General features: G+C 33.3%; 1 protein-coding gene and 1 long non-coding RNA gene across 2 annotated transcripts; one reads left to right on the top strand and one right to left on the bottom strand.

Annotated features, from left to right (window-relative positions):
• Positions 1-988: 988 nt before the first annotated feature.
• On the top strand, positions 989-2,499 carry LOC126625951 (uncharacterized). Its single transcript, XR_007624543.1, has 2 exons — positions 989-1,297; positions 1,360-2,499. It is a non-coding gene; the product is annotated as an uncharacterized LOC126625951 (long non-coding RNA).
• A 15,063-nt stretch (positions 2,500-17,562) lies between these two features.
• On the bottom strand, positions 17,563-19,802 carry LOC126625948 (protein RGF1 INDUCIBLE TRANSCRIPTION FACTOR 1-like). Its single transcript, XM_050295075.1, has 4 exons — positions 19,525-19,802; positions 19,101-19,298; positions 18,712-18,927; positions 17,563-18,299 (listed from the first exon to the last, which is right to left on the bottom strand). Exons 1-4 carry the CDS (start codon positions 19,525-19,527, stop codon positions 18,048-18,050), a joined length of 669 nt encoding a protein of 222 aa, XP_050151032.1. The 5' UTR covers positions 19,528-19,802; the 3' UTR covers positions 17,563-18,047.
• Between the last annotated feature and the right edge of the window lie 2,431 nt (positions 19,803-22,233).

Raw genomic sequence — 22,233 nt, 5'->3', positions numbered from 1 at the left:
TGGTAAACTTTATGACCTGCTGAGAAAGCTGGACATGTACACCATTTGTATGGAAAGTTCGATCATATGAGCCCAGTTCCTACATTGTACACCGGAAGATGAAGAGAGTTTAACCAAACCTGTGGTTAAACTCTTATTATTTACTGGGTAACCCTAAACCCAAAAATAATATTTTCTAAACTCGATCTTGATCGTTCATTTCTCGTATGAGTTTTCAAACTATTGAAGAAAAATTGAAGTTCCTAATCCAAATTGAATTAAAAAGTTTTCATTTTGAGGTGATTATTTTGGTCATAAACTTGGAGGCTAACTACACCCTCTATGTTTTGGGTGATTATCAAAATAGGTCACGAGGTTTCAATTTTCTCACATTGCCCTCTAAGATTTTGAAATTGAATCAATTTACACTTTTTGTCTATTGAATTATTTGAATACATGCGAGAAGGAAGAATATTATAAGGGTGAATATAGAGTGATTGAGTCATGTCAAGGAAGTGAATTCCATAACTTGAAGGTTATAGACAACCATTGAATTGAAGACATTAGATTTTCAGCGAAGCATTTTGTTTTTATTTCTTGGGAGACAAACTTTCTGGCAAATGTCATGACTAAGTATGGTCATTTTGTCAAATGTCTCTATATTTGGGATAGAACAATCTTTACGGATCATTTGAGACTAATAGAAAGGAATTAGTTTTGCCTCACAGCTTATTCATCTCCAAGATTACCTAGTAGTGAATGGACCTGAAAAATACATCTCTAAAAGATTTACTAAGTTGGTTTAATAATTCTCCTTTGACAAAGATTGTAGACCTTCAACTCCACTCACCTTCTTAGCAATTTTTTGACCAATTGTATCCAATACGACTACTCAAATGTGTTCAAAATCAAATATGACGGCTGGATTTGAAATAATTTGACATTTGTCCAACAAGAAAAGTATTAAACTTGGACATTTGTCCAACTAATTTGAGAAAAATGTGGCCACAGTTTTCACCACTTCTCTTTTATTTACTTCTGTTTGTAGCATATATATATGTGATCGGTCTCGAAATTGTCAAGCCTTCACTACTTGTTAAAGCCATACTATCGAAGCACGCCTTCTGAATCAACTTTCTTCTTCACTCGACACTTAGCTCCCGCACCACATGCCAAGGCTGACTACCTCGTGTGGCAACAGGTGCCACCGACTAACTCTGTAACCAATCGTAAGCTCTCACTTCCTCCTACATGGAGCTCACTTACTCCGACGTCTCAACCCCACAACAATATCTTAAGAGTCCCACATCAACCAAAGGTAATAACTTCTCCCAGCTATACATCTATAGAAGAAGGTCATTATTCCTTTCTTCCTTGCAGGTTTCCGAGACACACAAGCTGAAGGATTGTAACTGTAAGCGACCGAATCACCCCTGCGGAAGTTCACTTCCCTATTCCAAGTTAATCCTTATCTTGGCATCAACTCTTATTGCTAAAATAAATGATAACTCACCATTTTTTTCCCGGAATTACAAATTGAGGGTATTTATGCTTATAAAATGATTGAGATATAATAACTAAAGTTTTTTTTTTCATCATAAACTGGCGGAAAAATTATTGTAAAACAAAACATAACTATGTATTAAACGCACAAAAAAGAATTAGAACCAAAACAAATTATAAAATAAAATAATAAACAGTCAAATTCCCATTTTAACTACTACTTTAGAGCATCTCCAAAGGAAGAGTAAAAAAGTACACATTAACAATAACAGTAAAAAAAGACAACATTAGTGTTTTTCAACCGAAATGTCAACTCATATGTGACATGATGCGGATTGACATCAAAGATGGTTGCTGTCAAATTTGACAGCAACTTCAAATCTAATTTTAGGAAATAAGTGCTTTTCATCATTTTTATTTTTATTTTTTGTTTTAAAAATACTTATTACAATTATGAAAAGTAGATAATAGTTTGACATATCGAGTGGAGAAGAAATTTTTTAAAAGGGTCAAAGTGCCACTTAAGTCTTCAAATTTAAATTGTATGTTTAAAAGGGATAGTGGATCTGTGATTTAATAGAACTCATGGAACCTTTGAACCACGAAGTCCCCGTCGCACAAAGCTTGCAGTAATTACACCATCTTAAATGTCTTACCGATCATTTCAAAGTTCTTTATGTGGTGAATAGTTCATGGCACAAGATTTTTGCACGAAAAATTGTTGGTCGTGCGAGATGGCGCAAAACCTTCATTTTACTGCGTTTTTACCCAGATATTGTGCAATGAAATATCCATTTTGTCATGCTAAGCCTTCTTGCGCGGTGAAAGGTTTCGTGGCCTAATGTTTTCAATTATTTTTTATAGCCTTGATGTTTTCGTACAACGATACTCTGATTTCATCGCACAAAGTGACATTGTGCGACAAAATTTGATGCGTCACATAAAGTTGGGTCGCGCAAATTTTTCTCTACCAGTGTTAATTTGTACAATGCTTTGCTATTACATGATTGCGATTTATTATTGGCGAGGTTCGATTTTGGCATGTCCATTTATTAATTATTTATGAATTAAGTTCTCACCTTGTACTTTTGCGTGTGATTGGTCAGGTTGCTATCCTTACCGGTATGTGACAAATTGGGCCGTTCAATGCACTTGGATTTCTTATGAATCTTTTGGAGCTTCAAGAAAGATATTTATTGATCTCGTGAACTAGGGAAGAAGAAAACCTTCATATTAAGGTCTATTAGAAGGACCAAAGAATTTAAACGAACAATACATCGATCGAATTGAGTCTTGTTGTCCCATTAACTACGATTTATAAACTAGTATTTCCATCGCCAAGAAATTAATAACAATTTGGGTCTACGTCGTTGCTAATGACAAAGTGATAACATGCGTTACATAATCTAAAATAAAAATAAAATATTTGTCACTCAAGGAATTTTTTGGTACCCTGAAGTATGAGATACTTCGGGTGTTTAAACAGTTAGATTTTTGTTTTAAAATACAAATCTAGAATGTAGGACTTTTAAAAATCCCAAAATATCCTATGATTCAGCTAGATTATTATTGAATCCATCATCCATGTACAAGTCCAATGAAACTAGTTTTGAAGTTGCAGATGAAGATGGTCCCTCCAACTTGTACTCGAGAAGCGACAGTTCTCCTTCACGCTGGAAGACAATGCGACCCTATCGGGCGTGGCGTGGGCCGTAAGCAGGTGGGGTTAAGGGTGGGTTATTCAACAATATATATATATATATATATATATATATATATATATATATATATATATATATATATATTCTTGAAATATTCAACATGGGTTGCATGGGATTGCAACTTGCATGCATCACACATTTTAACTGCTTTGACTAACAATTTCTGCATAACCTAAATTAGAGTCACTTCACCTTCACGTCACAATGTAGTTGCAGCAACTAGCAACTAGCAAAGCTCTTATCCTCCTTATTCTTCTGTTTCTTGAATTTTAATGGGCCCACTTCAATCAACTCACCCGCACCTGCTGCCTGCTTATTTTTTCGGCCCACGGATTATATCTGCACAGCCATTTGATCTCAGATTCTCAATTATTTGGAACTCCCATTTTCATTTTCAATGTTCCATTCTTTGGTGGGGGGAGAAATTTAACCTACAAGGTGCTATATTTTATATGCTCTTTGGCATTGGAATTTCAGATATGGAGAATCTTTATCTCCACTTTAACACTGGCCTGTTGTGCATCTACTATACAATTCCCCTGTTCTAATAATAGTTGTCCAGATTTACTAGAATATAATCCTTGTTCTTGCTATGACTGACACCAAATTAAGAATCAGAAATAGTACTAGCTCTTGCAACAATGCTTTATAATCAAATGTACAAACAAAATAAAACGAAAAGTAAAGGCTTGTTTTTTTTAAATAATGAGAGAATGATTCGAAACTAATTACAATAATTTAGAGGATCAGGAGTTTCGAACGTATGACGCATGTAGAAAACCAACATGCTATCCACAACAAGATTGGACGACATGCAAAAGAAAAAGAAAGGCATGTTTTCTTGTACTTCTGTAAATAGGGTTGGCTTGAAATTTCTTCTAAAAGTGTTAAAAATGTTTTTGAAAAAACTAAAAATGCTCCTGGCTTAAGGTTTGGCAAAAGTACATAAAAGCGTAACGCTTTCTAGGAAAGAACCCGCGAGAAAAGAACTTGTACTTTTAATTAAAATTTTAACAAGTTTTTAATAATAACACTCCTTTGAAAAGCTCCCATAAGGGCTTCTTAATCACACTTTAGCTGATATCAAGAAAATGTTTGTTTTACTGGACGGAATTTATATATATATATATATATATAAGGGTCTACTTGTATTTCTCTTCACTTGTAAGTGAGATGTCTTAAGTTTCAATTTCGTAGATGACGAGTTTGATATCAATATTCCTCATCCCTTTAATCTAAATATATATTGTGTATAAAGAAATACGCTCGGCTTTCACAAAAATAATTATGAGCTCTTTTACAAGGGTGCCATTGGGTATATTGCAAAGGGTGCATCGACCCATGGACCCTAATTTTTAAGGGGCTCAAAAAATTTCAATTTTGTATAATTATCATTCACAGTTTGGATTTTGGTTGGATTCGAGTTCATACGGTTTTATTCTAGTTTGGATTTAAATTAAAGGGCTTGGGCTTAATTGGGTTGAGTTCGAGTTTGTCCAACTTTATAAAGCTAAATCTTAAAACCTTATTTTGCAAGATGTTATTAAACTTTGTAAACAACATCAATATATATTAGTTATTATTTAATTTTACACATCATCATCCACACACAGCCAAATAGCGTAGAGATCAGTTTTAATCTTTCAAATATGTGAAGTTGAAATACAAGTACAAGAGAATACCAAAGTTTCAACCAAGAGAAACATAAAAGCAACATTATCATCCATTGTACAAATCAAAACCAACAACAATCCTCAATTTAGTCATCCCTAAACCTGTACCTTGCTTATATAATATGAAGTTGAATGAGTAATATGTGTTTGAGAGAATTCGGGCTAGAAATCGAGTTGGGTTAAGTTGATATGCATAGGCAAGGAATCAACTCAACCCAATAAATGATCGAGTTGAGGTTAAGTTGGGTTTGAGCGAGTTTTTACTTCAATTTAATCCACTCAATTGGGTTTAAAATTGAGTTGGGCATGGATGGATTCGAGTTGACCCAACCCAAATTGCACCTCATATATATACATCCTATATTACATGTGTACATATATTTTCTATTAAAAACTTGATAAAAAGTTTTCAGTTTACATATGGCGATGAGTTTTTCTTGTTGGTCATTAAATATTACAATTGTTAAGAGGAGCTTATAATTTTTATATTAATTTTCCAATCCTCTCAAAAAATTAAAAAAAAAAAATCTTGTCTATTACTGCCTCCCACAAGCACATGCGTCCTTTTATATTTCTCTTTTAATCGTATTTTTTTTTATGAATTAGTCCTAAATCATAATTTCATGTCAGTTGAGAAACCCATATGAGTGTGACTATTCAATTTGTTGGACTGAGATGTCGACTTCGATTAAGATAGAATGTTGATTGTTAAATTTTGCATGAATACATTGTTAAAGAAAATATCTCATGGAGGGTCATGTCCCTTCAGGGACATCCGATAAAAAAAAAGAGAGAAAGAAATCTTATAGAGGGTCCTTTATAACATTCGCACAAATCTCCCCAAAACATCAGAGATGCTCTATTATGTTTTTTTTTTCTGAACAAATGATAGTATCTCATTAAGGGAGTGGGGAGTAGGCTAAACCTAACAATGTGCTTGTCCTAATAATGTAATTCAATTTCGCCTTTGGCTTTAACCCAAAAAAAAAAACTTTACCTTTGACGAGAATTGAATCTAAACTCTCTTACTCACAAATAAAGAGGAATAGACATTTATTCTTTGTTCATTTTGGGGTCATCGAGTAGAAATTATCGTATCAAAAAAACACAAACTTGCACACCAAAGATCAGAAAATATTTTGGGCGAAGTGATTTTTACATTTTTTTTATTCCCTTGTATTCTGTCTTGTTTTTAGTCACAATATTGAATCAATCAACAATAAATTACGAGCTAAGCAAGAGTCTAGCTAGGAACGAATGAGAAAAAAAGGAGTATGAGATTCACTTCCCTTTTAAGCACTTCAGACAATTAAATCCTTTTGATGTTGGTTTTACTCTTGTCGATTTCTGGATTAAGAGATAATCAGATCGATGTTGGTTTTTAGTTTATCTAACTGTGTCATATGATATTCCATAAATAAATTAACTGGCTTGTATTCTTCCTGATTAGTTTAGAGACCTCTCTTGCAATTACTTGAAACAACATTACAAACATATAAAACTGCAATTAATTGTTCATTAAGAAACCCTTTGGAAAACGACCCTCTTAGGTTCTTACACATATATGTCCACGTATATAGAAAAACCCCGTCCTAATGCCGCCAAACAATGACCAACAATATAAAATAGTAGAAATAATTCATCACTGGAAAATGATTATTTTATTTTTCTAGAAGAAGAAGTCATATGGGAGCAGCTTTCAGTTTCAAATGTGAAAAAATCAGGTAATGTTGGTGACCTGACACGAGATCAGTCAAAGCTTAGCCATTCGAGCTGCTGATTAAGGAAAAATAAAACGAAACTTTAAAAATTTAGGATCATCAGTAACAGCATGGTGTTGGCATGATTTGGGGTATCATCAGATAAGAGTTGGTAAACAACTTACATCATGGCTTAGGCAACTTGATTAAGGAGGGGGCCATCTTCGCATATAGGACAAACAATATTAGAGAAGGGTTTTTTTTTTTTTTTTTTTTTTTTTGGCTAATATTAGAGAAGGGTTTAAAACGCATATCATATGTGAGAAACATTTGGCTCCTCAAAGAATGAAGAGGAAATCCTCTTTAAAATATCTTCCGGTCTATTCACAAACTTTCGTATTTATGATCGCAACCGTTTATATTATAGATCATTATGTAAGGATTACTTCTACAAAAAATCAATTAAAACTAAGATTATTTAGACATCGTATTGTATGAAAAAACATATGGACGAATTCCGTAAAAATATTGGGAACCGTCTATCTATGTGCAGTTAATTGACTAAACGGTCTTAGTTCAATTGATTTTTGCATAGATGATCTTTACAAAATGATTAAAACATGAACGGTTACGATCATAAGCATGAAATTCTGTAAATAGGTCACAAAGTATTTTGAGGAGAAACTCTCCTTAACCTTAAGGAGCCAAGCTCTTCTCATATTCATATGGATGCTTTCAGTTTCATGTGAATGATATATCATGTGCGAGAAAGACTTGGATCTTCAAGGACAGAAGAAAATCATCCATAAAATACCTTGTGGCCTATCCACAGAACTTTGTATTTATAATCGGAACCATTTATATGATTAATCACTATGTAAAGATCATATCTACAAAAAACAATTAAAACTAGCATTGAGCTATATAAAAACAAATGAACAAATTCGGTAAAAGTATTGTCAACCATCAATCTATTTGGTATAATTGATTGATTAAACAATATTAGTTTTAATTAATTTTTTGCAGAGATGATTTTTACATAATGATAATAATATAAATAGTTCCGATCATAAGCACAAAATTCCGTAAACAGGCCATGAAGTTTTTTTAAAAGCTCCTCTCGAATAATGATAATACTAATAAAATAATAGTAATAATCTCTACTAATTAATAAAACACTCATTGTCAACCAAAACCCTATGAAATTACCAGTTTAACCCTCTAATTAAAACATAACATGAATAAGAAATATGAGGCAAAAATGTAATTTCACACAACCAAATTTTGCTGTTTTTTTTTTTTCAAAGCCTCACATACATGTAATCCTAACATATATCTAATTAAAAAAATTAAAAAAAAAAAACTTATCACTCCCACATTCTCTATCACTCTCTTCCGCTCTCCTTCTACTCCAAAAACAAAAATAAAAAAATTTGTCACATTTTGTGTGTGCCCATGTGTAGTATCTTATTATATAAAGTTGGGAGTCTTTGATTATTTTGGGGGAAAAAGGAGAAGGTGGTGATGGGCGTTTGCATGAAAAAGGAAGAAGCTAATCTATCTCAACTCAAGATAAAGTAGAGATGGTGGAGTCTTTCTTGTGTGCTCCTACTTGGCTACCACCAATAAAAAGAGAAATGGTAAATTATAACTTGATGCCTTTTAGCCCACAACCATTTTATGAAAAATTGATTAAAAATATTTCGTAACATTTTTTATTATTAAGGATACTTTCTTTTTTGTTAAAGGTATTTGTTTTAATTCAAAACATCATGCAGTGTGACTTTTTTTTTGGGGGGTTCTTATAATACAAAAAAGTCATTAATAAAAAGAAAATTTGTCCAAGTGTTTTTTCGATAAAAAAGTTTTGTAAGGGACTTTCTCTCAAAATTTTGTAATATTCTATTTTTTTTGTATACCTTTATTTTTATACTTTATAACAAAAATTTAACAGTTAAAAGCACTTTAGACTATTCATACTCTAGGAACCATAGAAAACCCATTTGGCCATATATACGTTAGAAGTAGCATTGGCCAATCGCCATTTCTAGTTTCTGATGAGATCAAAATGTCAATAAATAATCACAGCAACTAGTCCAAACCAATGGCCGTTTATTGTTATTGTTTGTCACATTTCATGTGTTATATATGATATTATATGCTAAGACTCGTTAAAAACAAAATGATGACTACCCTTATTTAAAAAAAAAAAGAAAAGAAAAGAAAAAAAAATCCTATTTTGTCCAACCATAAAAAACAAAAAACAAAAAAAATAATTGAAAATTTTATTGGCACTCCAAAAATTTAGTACTCTAAAAATTAATCATACACTTCTTAGAAGTATAGTTTTCTTTCTAAATATAGAAAATTAAAATGCACAATTAAATTTTTGAAGTGTCAATAATAATTTCTGAAAAATATTATCAACTATATCTTCTAAATGTTCTCAAATTTTAGTCATAAAAATGATAATTAGGGCATTTAAATTTGATACATGAAATAAGGTCACACCAAATTTTATTCCTAATGATTTTAATTCTAAGACATTTGTATTTGTATGAGGAAACAAATACAAATATGGTAAGACCCACTCCGCAATTTTTTCAAGGATCCAAACCGTCTATATTTCAATTATCATTCATAGATCATCATTTAAAAAAAAAATAGACAAACTCAAAACCACTAGGACATTTATTTTTAGTGAACAACATGAACGAATAAGGTTCTTCAAAGAAACACTACAATGACTACCATATAATCCAACGGTCGCATCTTTTAGGTCTTCATTCAAAGATTATGTCTCCAGAAAAACAACAAAATCCAACTCCATATGACCGTTAGATTAAATGGTAGTCATTTTAGTGTTTCTTTGCATGACCGTATTCGTCAATTTTCTTCGTACAAATGAATCTCTTAGTGATCCTAGATATGTCTATTTCTTATGAGAATATGATCTATAAATTATGAATTGAAATATAAACGGTTTAGATCTTGAAATAAATTTATGGAATTGGCCCTACAAAAATGTGTCAAAAAGTGTATAGAAAAATGGGTATCTCCCAATCCTAACTCATATGTAAGCAATATTACTACGTATCTTAAGTGAGACTACAAAGAGGAAAAAGAGTTTGAACTTTAAACACGTGGAAAACTTCATCTACTCTAAAACAATTTAGTGTAGGTCTTGTTGAACATGTTTTAGTAAATCCTCAAATTAAAGGTCATATACAATTCAGTGTTCATCTATCAACTTGTATGAGGGGAGTAGACCTAGAAATTTCCTACACAACCCGTTAACACAACATGTGAACGATACGAAAATAACGAGTTTCAGGTTGACACGATAACTAATCGGGTTACACGATAAGAACCTATTAATAACGGGTCCTTAACAGATTTTGTCACAGCCCGTCCTGAATTATTTTTATCGATAGCGTGAGTTGACGAAATTGCCCTTGAGCATTTGGTGATGGTGTGTGTAAATGAGCTAAGGTTTAGGACCAATTATTTTCTTTCCTAACTATTTGGACCCAATCAAATTTTTAAGTTTTATTTGTTTTGGTTGGTAACCCAATTTGGACCACACACACTCACCCTCATCCAATATCGTTGACTCTCCCTCTCGATTTTCTTCCCATTTTCCGTACAAATCATACGAACAAGTTTCAAGTATCCATTTCATTCACGGATCGAAGACTTGAAGGTTGGTTTTGTGTTCCTTGCAAGCCCAGGAACACATTGGTACCCTTGGTTGGTCATGAGGACGTCGGGATCGTGAGAACTCGAATATCGATTTCTTGCATTGTTCATGCACACGTGAATGTGTAGTTTTCAGGGAGTTTTGAGGTTATAGGAAGCTTTAGATCACTCCCTCGAAGCTCGGAGAAGAGAGTTGAGACGTTTTGGAATTCAAGAAGCTCGGGAATAGTGAGTTGCAGAGGTGGCTGGTTATTGTGGATTTTTCCGGTGAGATCCCGTGAGTTTTAGGTCCTAAAACTGGTAAGGATTTGTTCTACTTGTCTTAAGCTTCATTTTTGGTATAAAATTCGTGAAATTTGGTTAAGAAATGAAGAAGATATTATGCTCTCTTCTGATAGAAGTGCTTTGGTGGATCACGAGGATTTTGACGGGGCTTCTGATAGAACATCACCATGTAGGATCACCCTCGAGTGTTGTATTCTTAGTACTTATCCTGCTTGACTGCACTTAGACTATTTATGCTCTGTTTGTGTATTTCACACTTAATTTCGCACTAGCACTCTATCTTAACTAGTTCTACTGGTAGTTTGGTTTTATTCCTTCGCAATTCCCTTATATCTCTATTGCTTCCGCACTGTGCACATGGTTACGTAACTTCCACGTGACGGGCAGTATGCCCTGATTTAGGTCGGGGTGTGTCAGATTTACACGAAGGTGAAACTGGAGTAACCCGTTTCGACATATTAATAAAAAAGTTATTTTGATGATTTTAATTTTTTATACTATAAGACCTTACTATAAAATACAATAGCCAACAATACATGTGTACATTGTATATTAAATATGTATTATTGTAGTATTATTCTATATAAATTTAAAAAATTTAAGTTTTATTTATTTATTTTTATAGTATATTATAGGCAAAGAGTGAGATGAAAAAAAATTATAAAACACGTTAAAGCCTAATGAAAACATCGCCAATATAACTCTTGAAGACAATATATTAAACCAAAATTTCAATACCATTTTCCTTAGTGATTAATTAAAATTGAAGGGTTTTGTTGTAAAAAAGTGCAAGGTTCCTCAACCTTGAAAAGCAACTCCCTTCATTTTGCATATTCTTGAACATTTGGTATTTTGTAGTAATGTACTAATGTTTTTTCATTAGGCTCTTATTTGGGGTATATAATACTTAAAAGACAAATGTTTTCTTTATGTTTTGAAGTAATATTTATGTGATAATGTGGTATGCATATACTAATTTAGTATTATGTTTTCTATTTATTTTTTTGCAAATTATGTTTTTCATTTTCATTATTTATTAATTTAAAATATATTTACTTTAACGGGTAACGACTCCGGTCATATTACCTGATAATATTAACAGGTCGATTTCGGGTCAAGTAATATTACCCGTTTACTTTAACAGATATTACACAACACGATTCGTTAAGATAGAGGGTATGTCACGAAAATGATACGAAAACGAAAAACACGACATGACTACCAAGTCTAGAGGGGAGCATTAAAAATTTCTCCCGGCATTACCACTACGTGTAAAACATTAGATTAATGGAGTTAATTAGGTCTTTCCTTGTTTAATTTTTCACCAACCTCATAGTTGTCTTTCTTGTATTCTCACGCTCTACAAGTAATTTTGTAATCTCCTTTTTAAATTAATTATTAAAATAACATTTAAAATGAAGAGTGATGTAGTTTAAATAGTTAAGAATTAAATGTATTAGACCCGTCATTTAGTATTACGGTATAGTGATATTCCTTTTCGCTTGTAAGTGCGAAGTGTTAGGTTCGATTATCACCAAAGGCGAATTTAATCCACATTATTGCTAGTCCATTGTAAGGCTAAGCCACTATTTCTTCCTTAGTGTAGATAATATTGTTTATTAAAAAAAGTGTATTAGACCCATATAACATGTTGTGTATAAGTGTTGGCCTCTCTGTTTAAAAATCCCACGTTGGAGTTTTAACAAAATAAATAATCAATTATATACAATAGTTTCAATTGTAATTGCACGGATGCTTTTACAATAAAACTCTACAGCTCTTGGCTACAAGTGATTAAGTTGAGGACATGATGATTTAATTATTTTCAAGGGCCACTAGATATTGCAAAAATCAAGAAAAGATGAACATTTGTGGGGAACTCAAAAGTATATTAACAAGGAAGCTTCCTACCGTCATTTAAATACAAAAGAGAAAATGTGGAATATTGGGTTATAAAATAGGGGATGATCCCTGACGGGTTAAAGGAAATACGTGTGCTATAAAAAATAAAAATAAAAAGGAAAATTTTGAAATAGGTCTAATTTTATAGGCTGACTTTTGAAATAAGTCCAATTTTTAGTGACTTTTAACTTTTGAAATAAGTCCAATTTTTAGTTACTTTGAACCCATATCAAAATACCTATATAAATGCGTCTGATGTTTTATAATTTTATTTGATGAAAAGCAACACGTGATTATAGTGAGGAAAAGCAAATTGTTTTGTTCTTGTGAAGTCTAGAACGTTGTTAAAGTATAGTCATCCTCCGCCATACATTAGCGAGCAGCCAAATTGTAGCAAACCGACCACCACGAGGGAATTCAGTCATTGGGCACGAATTTCAGTCGCGTATTCAACACGGTACATCTTTTGTTTAATTTATGCCGCTGGTTAATCGCACAAATGAAACTAAAAGAAGACTAAAATACTTCTGCAAATTTTCTCAGCTTATATAAAAATAAATTGCAGTGGCAAAGCCACATAAATGTAAGGGCAGTTTTATTTTTTGCCTAAGACCCTTGAGCATTTTCATGTTTATTCATTAACTTGCAGATACACCCCACTGGTTTTTTATTTTTTTAGGAAAACTAATGAAAAGGGTTTAAAAACTTTGAGTTTTAATAATAAGGACAAAATAAAGTGTAAAGTGAATAGTACCATGATTAATTTTTTATTTTAAAAATATAATTTTTTATTAAAATAAATAGTACCGAGAACTTTTCGTTAAATTTTTTTTTTTTTCCGTGATCAACAATTAAATACATTGTTTAGACATTGTATTCAGGTGGGATTAGGTTTTCTGTACTACTATACAGTTGACTGGAGAACAGTTTTCTGTACCCAAAAAATATACTCCTCAAAATTTGGTGGATGTCACGTGCATTCCTCTCTACAATTGTTGGATATTTGCAAAAGATTAATAAGTTCATGAAGTGACACAGACCAGCAGAGACATATGTATATCATTTATGTAAATTGTGTCTTGAGTCAGCTAGCTGTACAAGTTTGAACCTCCCCGGTTTTTCTTAGCAAACCATTTAAGACAAGTCGTCTCTGACATTTTGAAGGTTCTGTGCAAATTTAAAAAAAAAATAAAATAAAATCCTCCTTACTTAAAAACATAATAATATTTTTGGATAATATATTTATACAAAGTTCAACAATATTCAAACTTAATGAAATCAGCATCTCACTTTTACAAATTGAATAATGTCTAATCACCATGAAGCATGATTTAGATTCATCACTAAAAAAATAGAGCACGACTAAAAGATAGATACGAAAATACGTCTATATTTGTAGAATAAAGTAATTGACACTTTTGTTTTTTTATTGCCAAATAAAAGTGGAGAAAGTCTGGGATTGTTATCAGTCTACTCAAGTCTCTATGAATAAAATCTAATGATGATGATTTTTTTCAGTTAAAATTTTTTACTAGAAAATTTATACACATGTGTAATATAAGAAGATAAAATTTCCTTTTACAAATCCCCAACGTTCTCTTTGATAAAGAATATGATTCTCTCCCATTCTATTACCATCCCCTTCTAACCCATTCTCTCACACTCTTATTTTTGTCTTATTCTCTATATAAAAAATTCAAAACAAGATGTAGACGTGGTGTAATCGCAACCGTTTAAATATGAGAGAATCCTACTTCCTCTGATAGCAGACAACACCGAATTGTACCCTTCTCCTTCTTCAGGGGAACTAGTTTTGTGTTTTATTTTTGCTGTATTTTCTGTATGTGATTTGGAACCCTCAACCCTAGCTAGGGGTTTGAAGAAGACTGGGACCCACTACCAGCAATCTTCACAGCCAAGTTAGGCTTCTGTATTGTACAAGAACGTTCTGGTTCTACGTACCTACGACGACTACTGACCCTGAGAGACTTTGAGAAAGAGAAAGTTGGATTGAAACGAATAAGAAATTAGACATATATATAAATAAATAAATAAATATATATATATATATATATATATATATATAGAGAGAGAGAGAGAGAGAGGAGATAAGCAGCGTATTGAACGGTTCACAGCAAATATTAATAGAGTAGGATCAGGGACAGGGTTAGATATATTTTTTGAATGGGGACATCTTAAAACAACAAAGTAAAATTAAAAAGTTCAACCTAGTATACAAACGAACCACTCATATGTTAGGTCATAGTGTTTTATGTTTGTGGAAATCACTGTTTTTATAAAAAAACAACCAACATTGATAAATCAAAAGCATTTTAAAATCCAATAAATAATATGCACAAACAAGAAGAAGAAACACAACAAATAGAGCAAGTAAACAAAAATGATAACATAAATCAATTAGAACGAAAAGCTCCAAATTACAATAAAATTACAATCCTTACATATATTTAATACAAATCACCCACTTCGATAGTTAGATAGTGATTCTATTAAATACATTTAATTACATGAATTATATTGATCGTTCGATAGTTATTATATTAAATACATATAAATATTGTAGTCATTGCCTTTTCTATTGTGTATGGCATAAAATAATGGGTGGGGTGTTGTTCGCAAAATGTAAGTGAATATTCCATTTCATTAGAGTGGTTAATGAGTGAGGTTTTAGCTTGAAATTTGATACTACATGTACTCTTTTTTGTTTAAGAACCAATGTGAGTGGGGGCATCCACCCCCAAAAAGCCTAAGGTGGTTCCGTCTATAAATAAGATTCTCTTCCCTCTTAATTTCTACCCCATTTCATCTCTTCTTATTTAAACGATTTCAATCCCATGTCGACATTTTGATTCGAATTTTTTATACGGAGAATGTTGCTGGGAACTTTCACAAGCAAATATAAATATATGCAAGTTGCTGGGAACTTTCACTGACACGTGGCTGCATATATTTCACCCAATGTGAGGAACGATATGAGCGCATTCCACATTGCACGAACATAGCAAGGTGTCACTAACTACTCACTGCTGCTGAGCCTGAGTGCTTTTCCTCCCTTCTTAAACAACGAAATATCGTACCGGAAAAGCCGGTTAACAAAACAAATGAACGAACACCACCACCAGTCACCTGTCCTCCTCAGCAGCCTTCACACGAAAGCAACTTGTATGAAATGTGTGTATCGCTACAACATATAGTGTATTGTAGCAATAATACAAAGACACGTAATAAAACGTCTTATACTAATAATATAATATAAACATATAATGTACAAGTCGTTTTCTTCAAGGCATTTGGTTAACAATGCAAATGAACACCACCACCTGTCACCCCCCGTCCTGCTCATCATCTTTCTCACGAAAGCAACTTGTGTGAAATGGGTGTATCGCTACGATAAATGGTGTCTTGAACTTTGTTTTGTGCTCAGCTTTCTTACCTTGTTTTGAGCTCTTTTGGGTTCGTGCCGAACTATTTAAAAATCATAAGTTTCTTTTTGGACCTTGTCATAATTGGACAACAAAAAAGTTAGGCTATCGAAAAATTGCGATTTAATATGTGGTTAGGATTAATTACCCAAGAAAATCTGGTTAATAATGTCTGTAAGCTCATTATGTGATGATACGCCTTCGAATGCCACGCGCAAACACCCTTCTCACATCGAGATATTCTTTAGTGTGTCATGAATACAACTTGATATTTTAATTATAAGTCCATCAAGTATAATATGATAATTAATTAGAAATTTAAAAAAGAATTCAATTAATTGTATTATAATACTTGATGTATCAAACCATGTTGCTCGTAACACTAAAAATTTCTTGCTCACAACAGTCCATTTGGCCCAACAGTACTACTACAAGACTTTTCTAGGTACTGAAACAAAATCCATGTACCATATATTATAAATGTTAGTGATGTACATTAAAATATATATAATTATTTTAAGATACGTCATGTACCAACTCGTATTTCAAATAGATAAAAAAAAAAAATCATTCTACTATTACTAATAAAGTAATCACACCTATCCGTGCCATCTTCAATCACCTCAAACAACTAGGTAACTGAGTAAAAGGCATTATTTTATGGGTCGCATAAGTAACATCTTGCCCCTTAGCATAGGCAATTGAGTATTGCTAATGTTATGAAATCGCCAAGTATGCAATGTTGCCTTAATTCAGTAAAAGGTTATATTAACTCATTCAAGGGTACATTTACGCCCCTCCCTCCTCCAACCCACAATGACTAACGACTTAGAGTTTGTAGTTCAAGATGGGGCATTTTTATAAATTTACCCTTTTAAAACCGAACAATCGGACAATTCAAGAGAGATATCTAAACAATTAGTTTATTGTCTAGCGGTATTTCTATTCATTTGTAAGTAAGAGGTTTTTTTGTTTGATTCTTACCAAAAGTAAATTTGAATTACATTATTGCTAGTTTGTGAAACTTACCTCACTTCTCTATCCCTTTAATGCAAATAATAACGTTTCTTCTTTAAAAAAAAAAATCTTGAAGAGAGAGATTGTGCATTAAGTAGGCTTGTAAAAAAAAAACAAATAAAGACGGCATGATTTAAATTAAACAGTTCAGATTGTTCGATAAGCAAGTTTCAGAGCGTGAGATACTAAGAGGATCTAATCCCAATAATTCACAAGAACTATAATCCATTTGAGTCGTCGTCACGTGTCCCACCAAGATTGCCATAAGTGGACAGATCAAAGCCCAGCATCACAGTGCACGATCAAATCAACGGCCAGGTTTCTCCACACCAGTGGGACCCCACAAGAAACGTAACACAATTTGCTAAAGGAACCGCCTTTCTGAATTTCTGACCCAATAAAACATATTAAAGCGGAGGGCGGCTGCGACCTCGTTATGATTCCGAGGATCAAGACCGCCTTAGCCTTCCTTTCCCTCACCAAATAATATCCCAACACGTGTCCCGCTGTGACAGAGAAGCCGCGTCACGAACCCACCCCACACGAGACGGCCGGCGTGGGCCCCGCTTAAGTTATCTTTTATATTTTTTATTTAATCGCCTGGTCAAAAACTTGTAAAGGCAGAATTAATGGCACTGAATAAAAATACAATATATAAAAAACTATTATTTCACCTTCCACATATATACATATTCCACAACCCACTCCCGAGGAGTAGATTGACTTTTCCCCAACCAAAACCCTCTATTTACATCTTCACCCCCAAAACTTACGTATATTTCATATTTCAAGAACCATCCTACATTTATGCAGGGAGACCGGTAAAACTGTGAAACAGTAAAAAGACGTTATTTTTCTTCTTGTTCTGACCCCTCCACCGTCCACAGCTTTTTCCCGGTCGTCCACTTTTGTTACTGTCTTATTCTCTAACTTTTCCAACACTTGCACTTGTTCCTATACGGCTTCTATGTACAATACCAGAAAGCTAAGTGGGCGTTTTTCTAATTTTCTCCAAAACATGGCCTTTTTGAGAAAAAAGCTCAAGCGATTGGAGGGGCATTTGTGATAGACTTACTGTATAAGTGAGGCATTTAGGTAAATATACTAAAAGTGCAAGGGCTTGACTTAATATTCGATGATTAGCCCTCCCATTGGGGCTCTGTGGGGAATGCCCTTCCGTCTCTTGGCCGTTCTGTAATTAGTGGAAGTTGGGGGCGGCGTTGACGGTGTGAAGCTCTGGACTTTGTTGTGGCTGCTGCTTTTGAACCTTGCAATTCCGTGGCTGCTGCTGCTGTACGAGTCATCTGAATCGGAACCCCCCATTGCCTTCGAGTACTTGTTCTTCTTCTGGGGATTACCGGATGATGTCCCCACAATCTGCTTTGCAAATGCAATGGATTGAGATTAATTAGTATGGTATTTACCCCAAAGTTTGGAATTATTGGATTCGATCAAATGCGGGGTTGACCTGAACCAATGACCAACATTTACACAAATGCTTACTTTTTGGTTGGGGGGTGTTTGGTTGGTGAGAAAATGGAAGGGAAAGTAAAATAAAACGGAATGGAAATTCAAAGTGTGACATTCACATTGAAACTCAAAAGCTTTATGGTGTTCAAGGCAGTGAAAAGTCAACCTCATATGAATGCATGACATTTAGTCTGAGCTCATTGGTTTGATTTTTGGTTGGAACTTGGAGACAAAACAAAAGTATGAAACTTTCTTCCATTTTCTCAGCAACCAACCAAACATTGGAAAATGGAAAGGGAAAGGAGAACAATATAATTACCTTGCAACCAAGAGAGCAGAATCTGAAGGAATCGAGGAGGCTGCGTTCACAGACTTCACAGGTATTTGTGACTCCTTTGCCAGGCCTAGGCTGTGGCCTCTCGTTCAGAAACACAACTCGGGCACTGTTGATAATGTAGGTTTGGACTCCACTGATGTCCAGATGCTTCTGAATCTCATTCACCCTTATCACATCATGGTAAGACGACCTCCTTATCTGGACAAATTTATCACAAAAAACTATCCATCAAATTTGTCAAAAAAATTCAAAATTTAACAACAAATTAGAAACAGATTGGGGAACTGGGGTTTCCCGAATAATTGAGACACAAATATCTGTGGCAAATTTGATGGGGAAAAAGCTCAAATAGCTGTGGCAAATTTGGGTACCTGAATAGCACGGTGGTCCTTGTGGTAAGAGAGGCAGAGAGAGCAGAGAGGGCCGTTCATGCAATCCAAGCAGTACATGTTGCATTCAGACTTGTGAGAGTCAGCGTGGTGCTTGCATTGAACAAAGAAGTTCTCTTTTAGCAGAGGTTTCAGCCATGGCGGCCACCTATTGTCGTCCTCGTCAGGACCTCCAGCACCCTGTAAAGAAACTCAATAAGAACCGAAAACCCACAAGGAATATCACGAGAATCTGTGAGAAAAACAATCTGAACCCAAAATTTGAACCTAGAAAAACAGAGCGTTGAACCCAAAATCTGAATGCAGAGAGAGAGAGAGAGAGGGAGAGAGAGAGAGAGTGAGAGAGTGAGAGTGAGACCAAAAAGCAGAAATCAGAGAAATGAGAAGTAAAAGTGTGGGGTTTTACCATGATTCTCCTGCTCTTGGGCTTGATTTCTCTGACCGTGGTGTCTTGATTCTCGATCGCCAGCTTGAATGAACAGAAATGAACACTGGTTTGCTCAATGCTGAGATGAGAGAACACAGAGAAAGGAGAGAAAGTAGAGAGAGAAAATGTGTTCTTGCGAGTGAAAAGGCAAGGCTTTTGGAGAGAGAAAGAGAGGCGTTTTTTGGTTTATAGAAGCAAGAGTGGAGGCGGTGAGGGAGGGAATGGGTTCTTGTATAGAGTGGTGGATGGCGTTAGAGAGAGAGAGAGAGAGAGAGAGAGAGAGAGAGAGAGATGGGTCGTTCTTATCCTCACGAAGTCTACCACCGAAGCTGAGTCCGAACCCGAATCCGAACCTAAGAGAGATGCGTTGGGCGCAAGGAACCACCCTCCTTCTTTCCTTTTAATTTCCCTTTCATTTTCATATATTATTCTTTTTCTTTTCTTTTCTTTTCCATTTTCTTTTTTAATTTTATTCTATTATTATTTAAAGCTTTTATTGTCACTAATTATTAGCGATTTGTTGGAGGCGTACCTATTCTTTTTTCTTTTATTTATTTATTTTTTAATAATTATGTGACACGAGACATGACATCTATTGTTTCTTTTTTTAATTCACGTATTTTGAGGTCCCTATTCTCTATTGTCCTAATCAAACTTTGTCCCAAACGCTAATCTCACTTATTTTTGTTTTCTGATTTTCTAACTGACAAAACTGAATAAGATATTTATGAATAAGTGCACCCACAATATAATTATGCTATTTATATGGGGATTTTTTTTTGTTCATATTATTTTAAATGGGGATGGTCACAACTAAATATTAATCAGTAAAATGTTTTTTGGCATCGTATTCATGTGAGTTGCTCATGAGATTTCTTTTAAGTAGAGACAACCAAAATCAAATGACTAAAAACTATTTTGAATTCACGTTTTTTAGTTAATTATTTCAAAAATTTTCCATTGATGACACAATTTAACTAAAGAAAGCTTTTAAGCCTTCGCGGTGAATTTATATCAAGCAACATAGGTGGAAATATAAATCATTAGACCTAATTAGAACGTGTCACATGCATCATGCCCTCAAAATGGCCATGTTAGTTGTTACCATTGTTCTAAAACGTTATGCTTAGACGTTACGCAGATGACCACCACGTTTTATCCCTAGGCATCTAGAAAATAAAAAAGGGTGCCTAGATGGGCTAGGCAATTTTGTGACCTTTTTATCAATTTTTTTAATTTAATAAAATGGTTTATGATCAGACTCTCACTATATGCTTAAGTGGGTTTAGATAGAAAAATAGATCATTTTCATTTTGTACTTTGCATTTTATGTTTTCAATAAATTGCAATTGTTTGATACCTAGATGAATACTCATTATATGTTTGTTCCCTATGTTTTCAATATATTCTAGTGTGCTTCACAATTTATAAATCATTCTACTTACAATTTATGTTTCCCCATACAATTGTATTTTTTTTAAGTATAAGTAGGTACTTATTCATATGTTACTTATTAAATTTAAATAAAACCTCAATTTTCTTTCTCATTAATTAAAACCTTATTCATTTTTCATTTTTTATCAAGGTCCTTTGAATTTTCTTCATGTCATTATTCGAATATTAATTATTTGCAAGTCATCATATATCAATTTTGAAATTAGAAAACTTATTGATCATTTTCAAATATATCTTTTTAGGATTTTTTTTTCACATATATCTATTTTTAATTCGTACCCATTTTTTAAATTTGTACCAATATTCTTTTTAATTTACTTTGAAACCATAATTTTGAATTTTAATATGTACCCATATTCTTTTGTGAATGTACCAATTTAATTACATGTATTTGTTTATGTCTTACAATATATTAATAATTATATGCGTACATTATTTTTTTGCTTGAACTATGTGAAGAACAATATAACTCTATTATTGATTTTTAAGTAATTGTTATATTGTAAAAATATTATTTAAATTTGTTTAAATTTGAATGAGTAAATGCAGCTGTTAAATCTCTTAATTAAATGATGTTAGGGACCTCGATCAAACTATTTAAATGCACAAGGTTTCATTCTAACAATTAGATTGACTAGAAACCAGAATCAAAATGACCCTAAAATAAAAACCGCTTAGGCCCCTAGGACTAAGCCCCCTACTCACCACCCAACTATGGCCTAACAGCTTTTAGAACATTAGTTGTTATGCTTTAGGGCATGGGTAAAACCGTAATCCCAACTAGGGCAAAGTGAAAAACTTAATGAAGAATGGTGAATTTCACGGTTGGGGTTCCAAACATATAATTCGAATAAATTTATTTATAATAATGAAATACACAGCAGAAAATAAATAGTCGGGTTGGGGCCTAATGCCTAGACGGTTAAGTGGGAGTTAGGCAGAGGCCTAAGCAGACTAAGCGGATATAAGTAAAGTGATTATATATTGTATAAATAAGTTCCTATTTGTACTTAAAAAATACACAATTGTATACATAAATTACAAAATAAAATGACATATAAATTATAAAGTGTTAAAACATATTGAAAACATGGGGAATAGACATATAATAAGTATTCATCCTAGTATTCAACAAGTCTCTTACATTTCATTGAAAAAATAAAATGCAGAATGAAAATTATCAATTTTTTGTCTTAGTGAGAGTTACGATCTAGGCGGGGTTAGGCAGGAGGC

This window comes from Malus sylvestris, chromosome 6 (assembly GCF_916048215.2).
Source record: "Malus sylvestris chromosome 6, drMalSylv7.2, whole genome shotgun sequence".
Lineage (NCBI taxonomy): Eukaryota > Viridiplantae > Streptophyta > Magnoliopsida > Rosales > Rosaceae > Malus > Malus sylvestris.
Note: the sequence above shows the minus strand (reverse complement) of the source record. Positions and strands in the feature narration are given on the sequence as shown.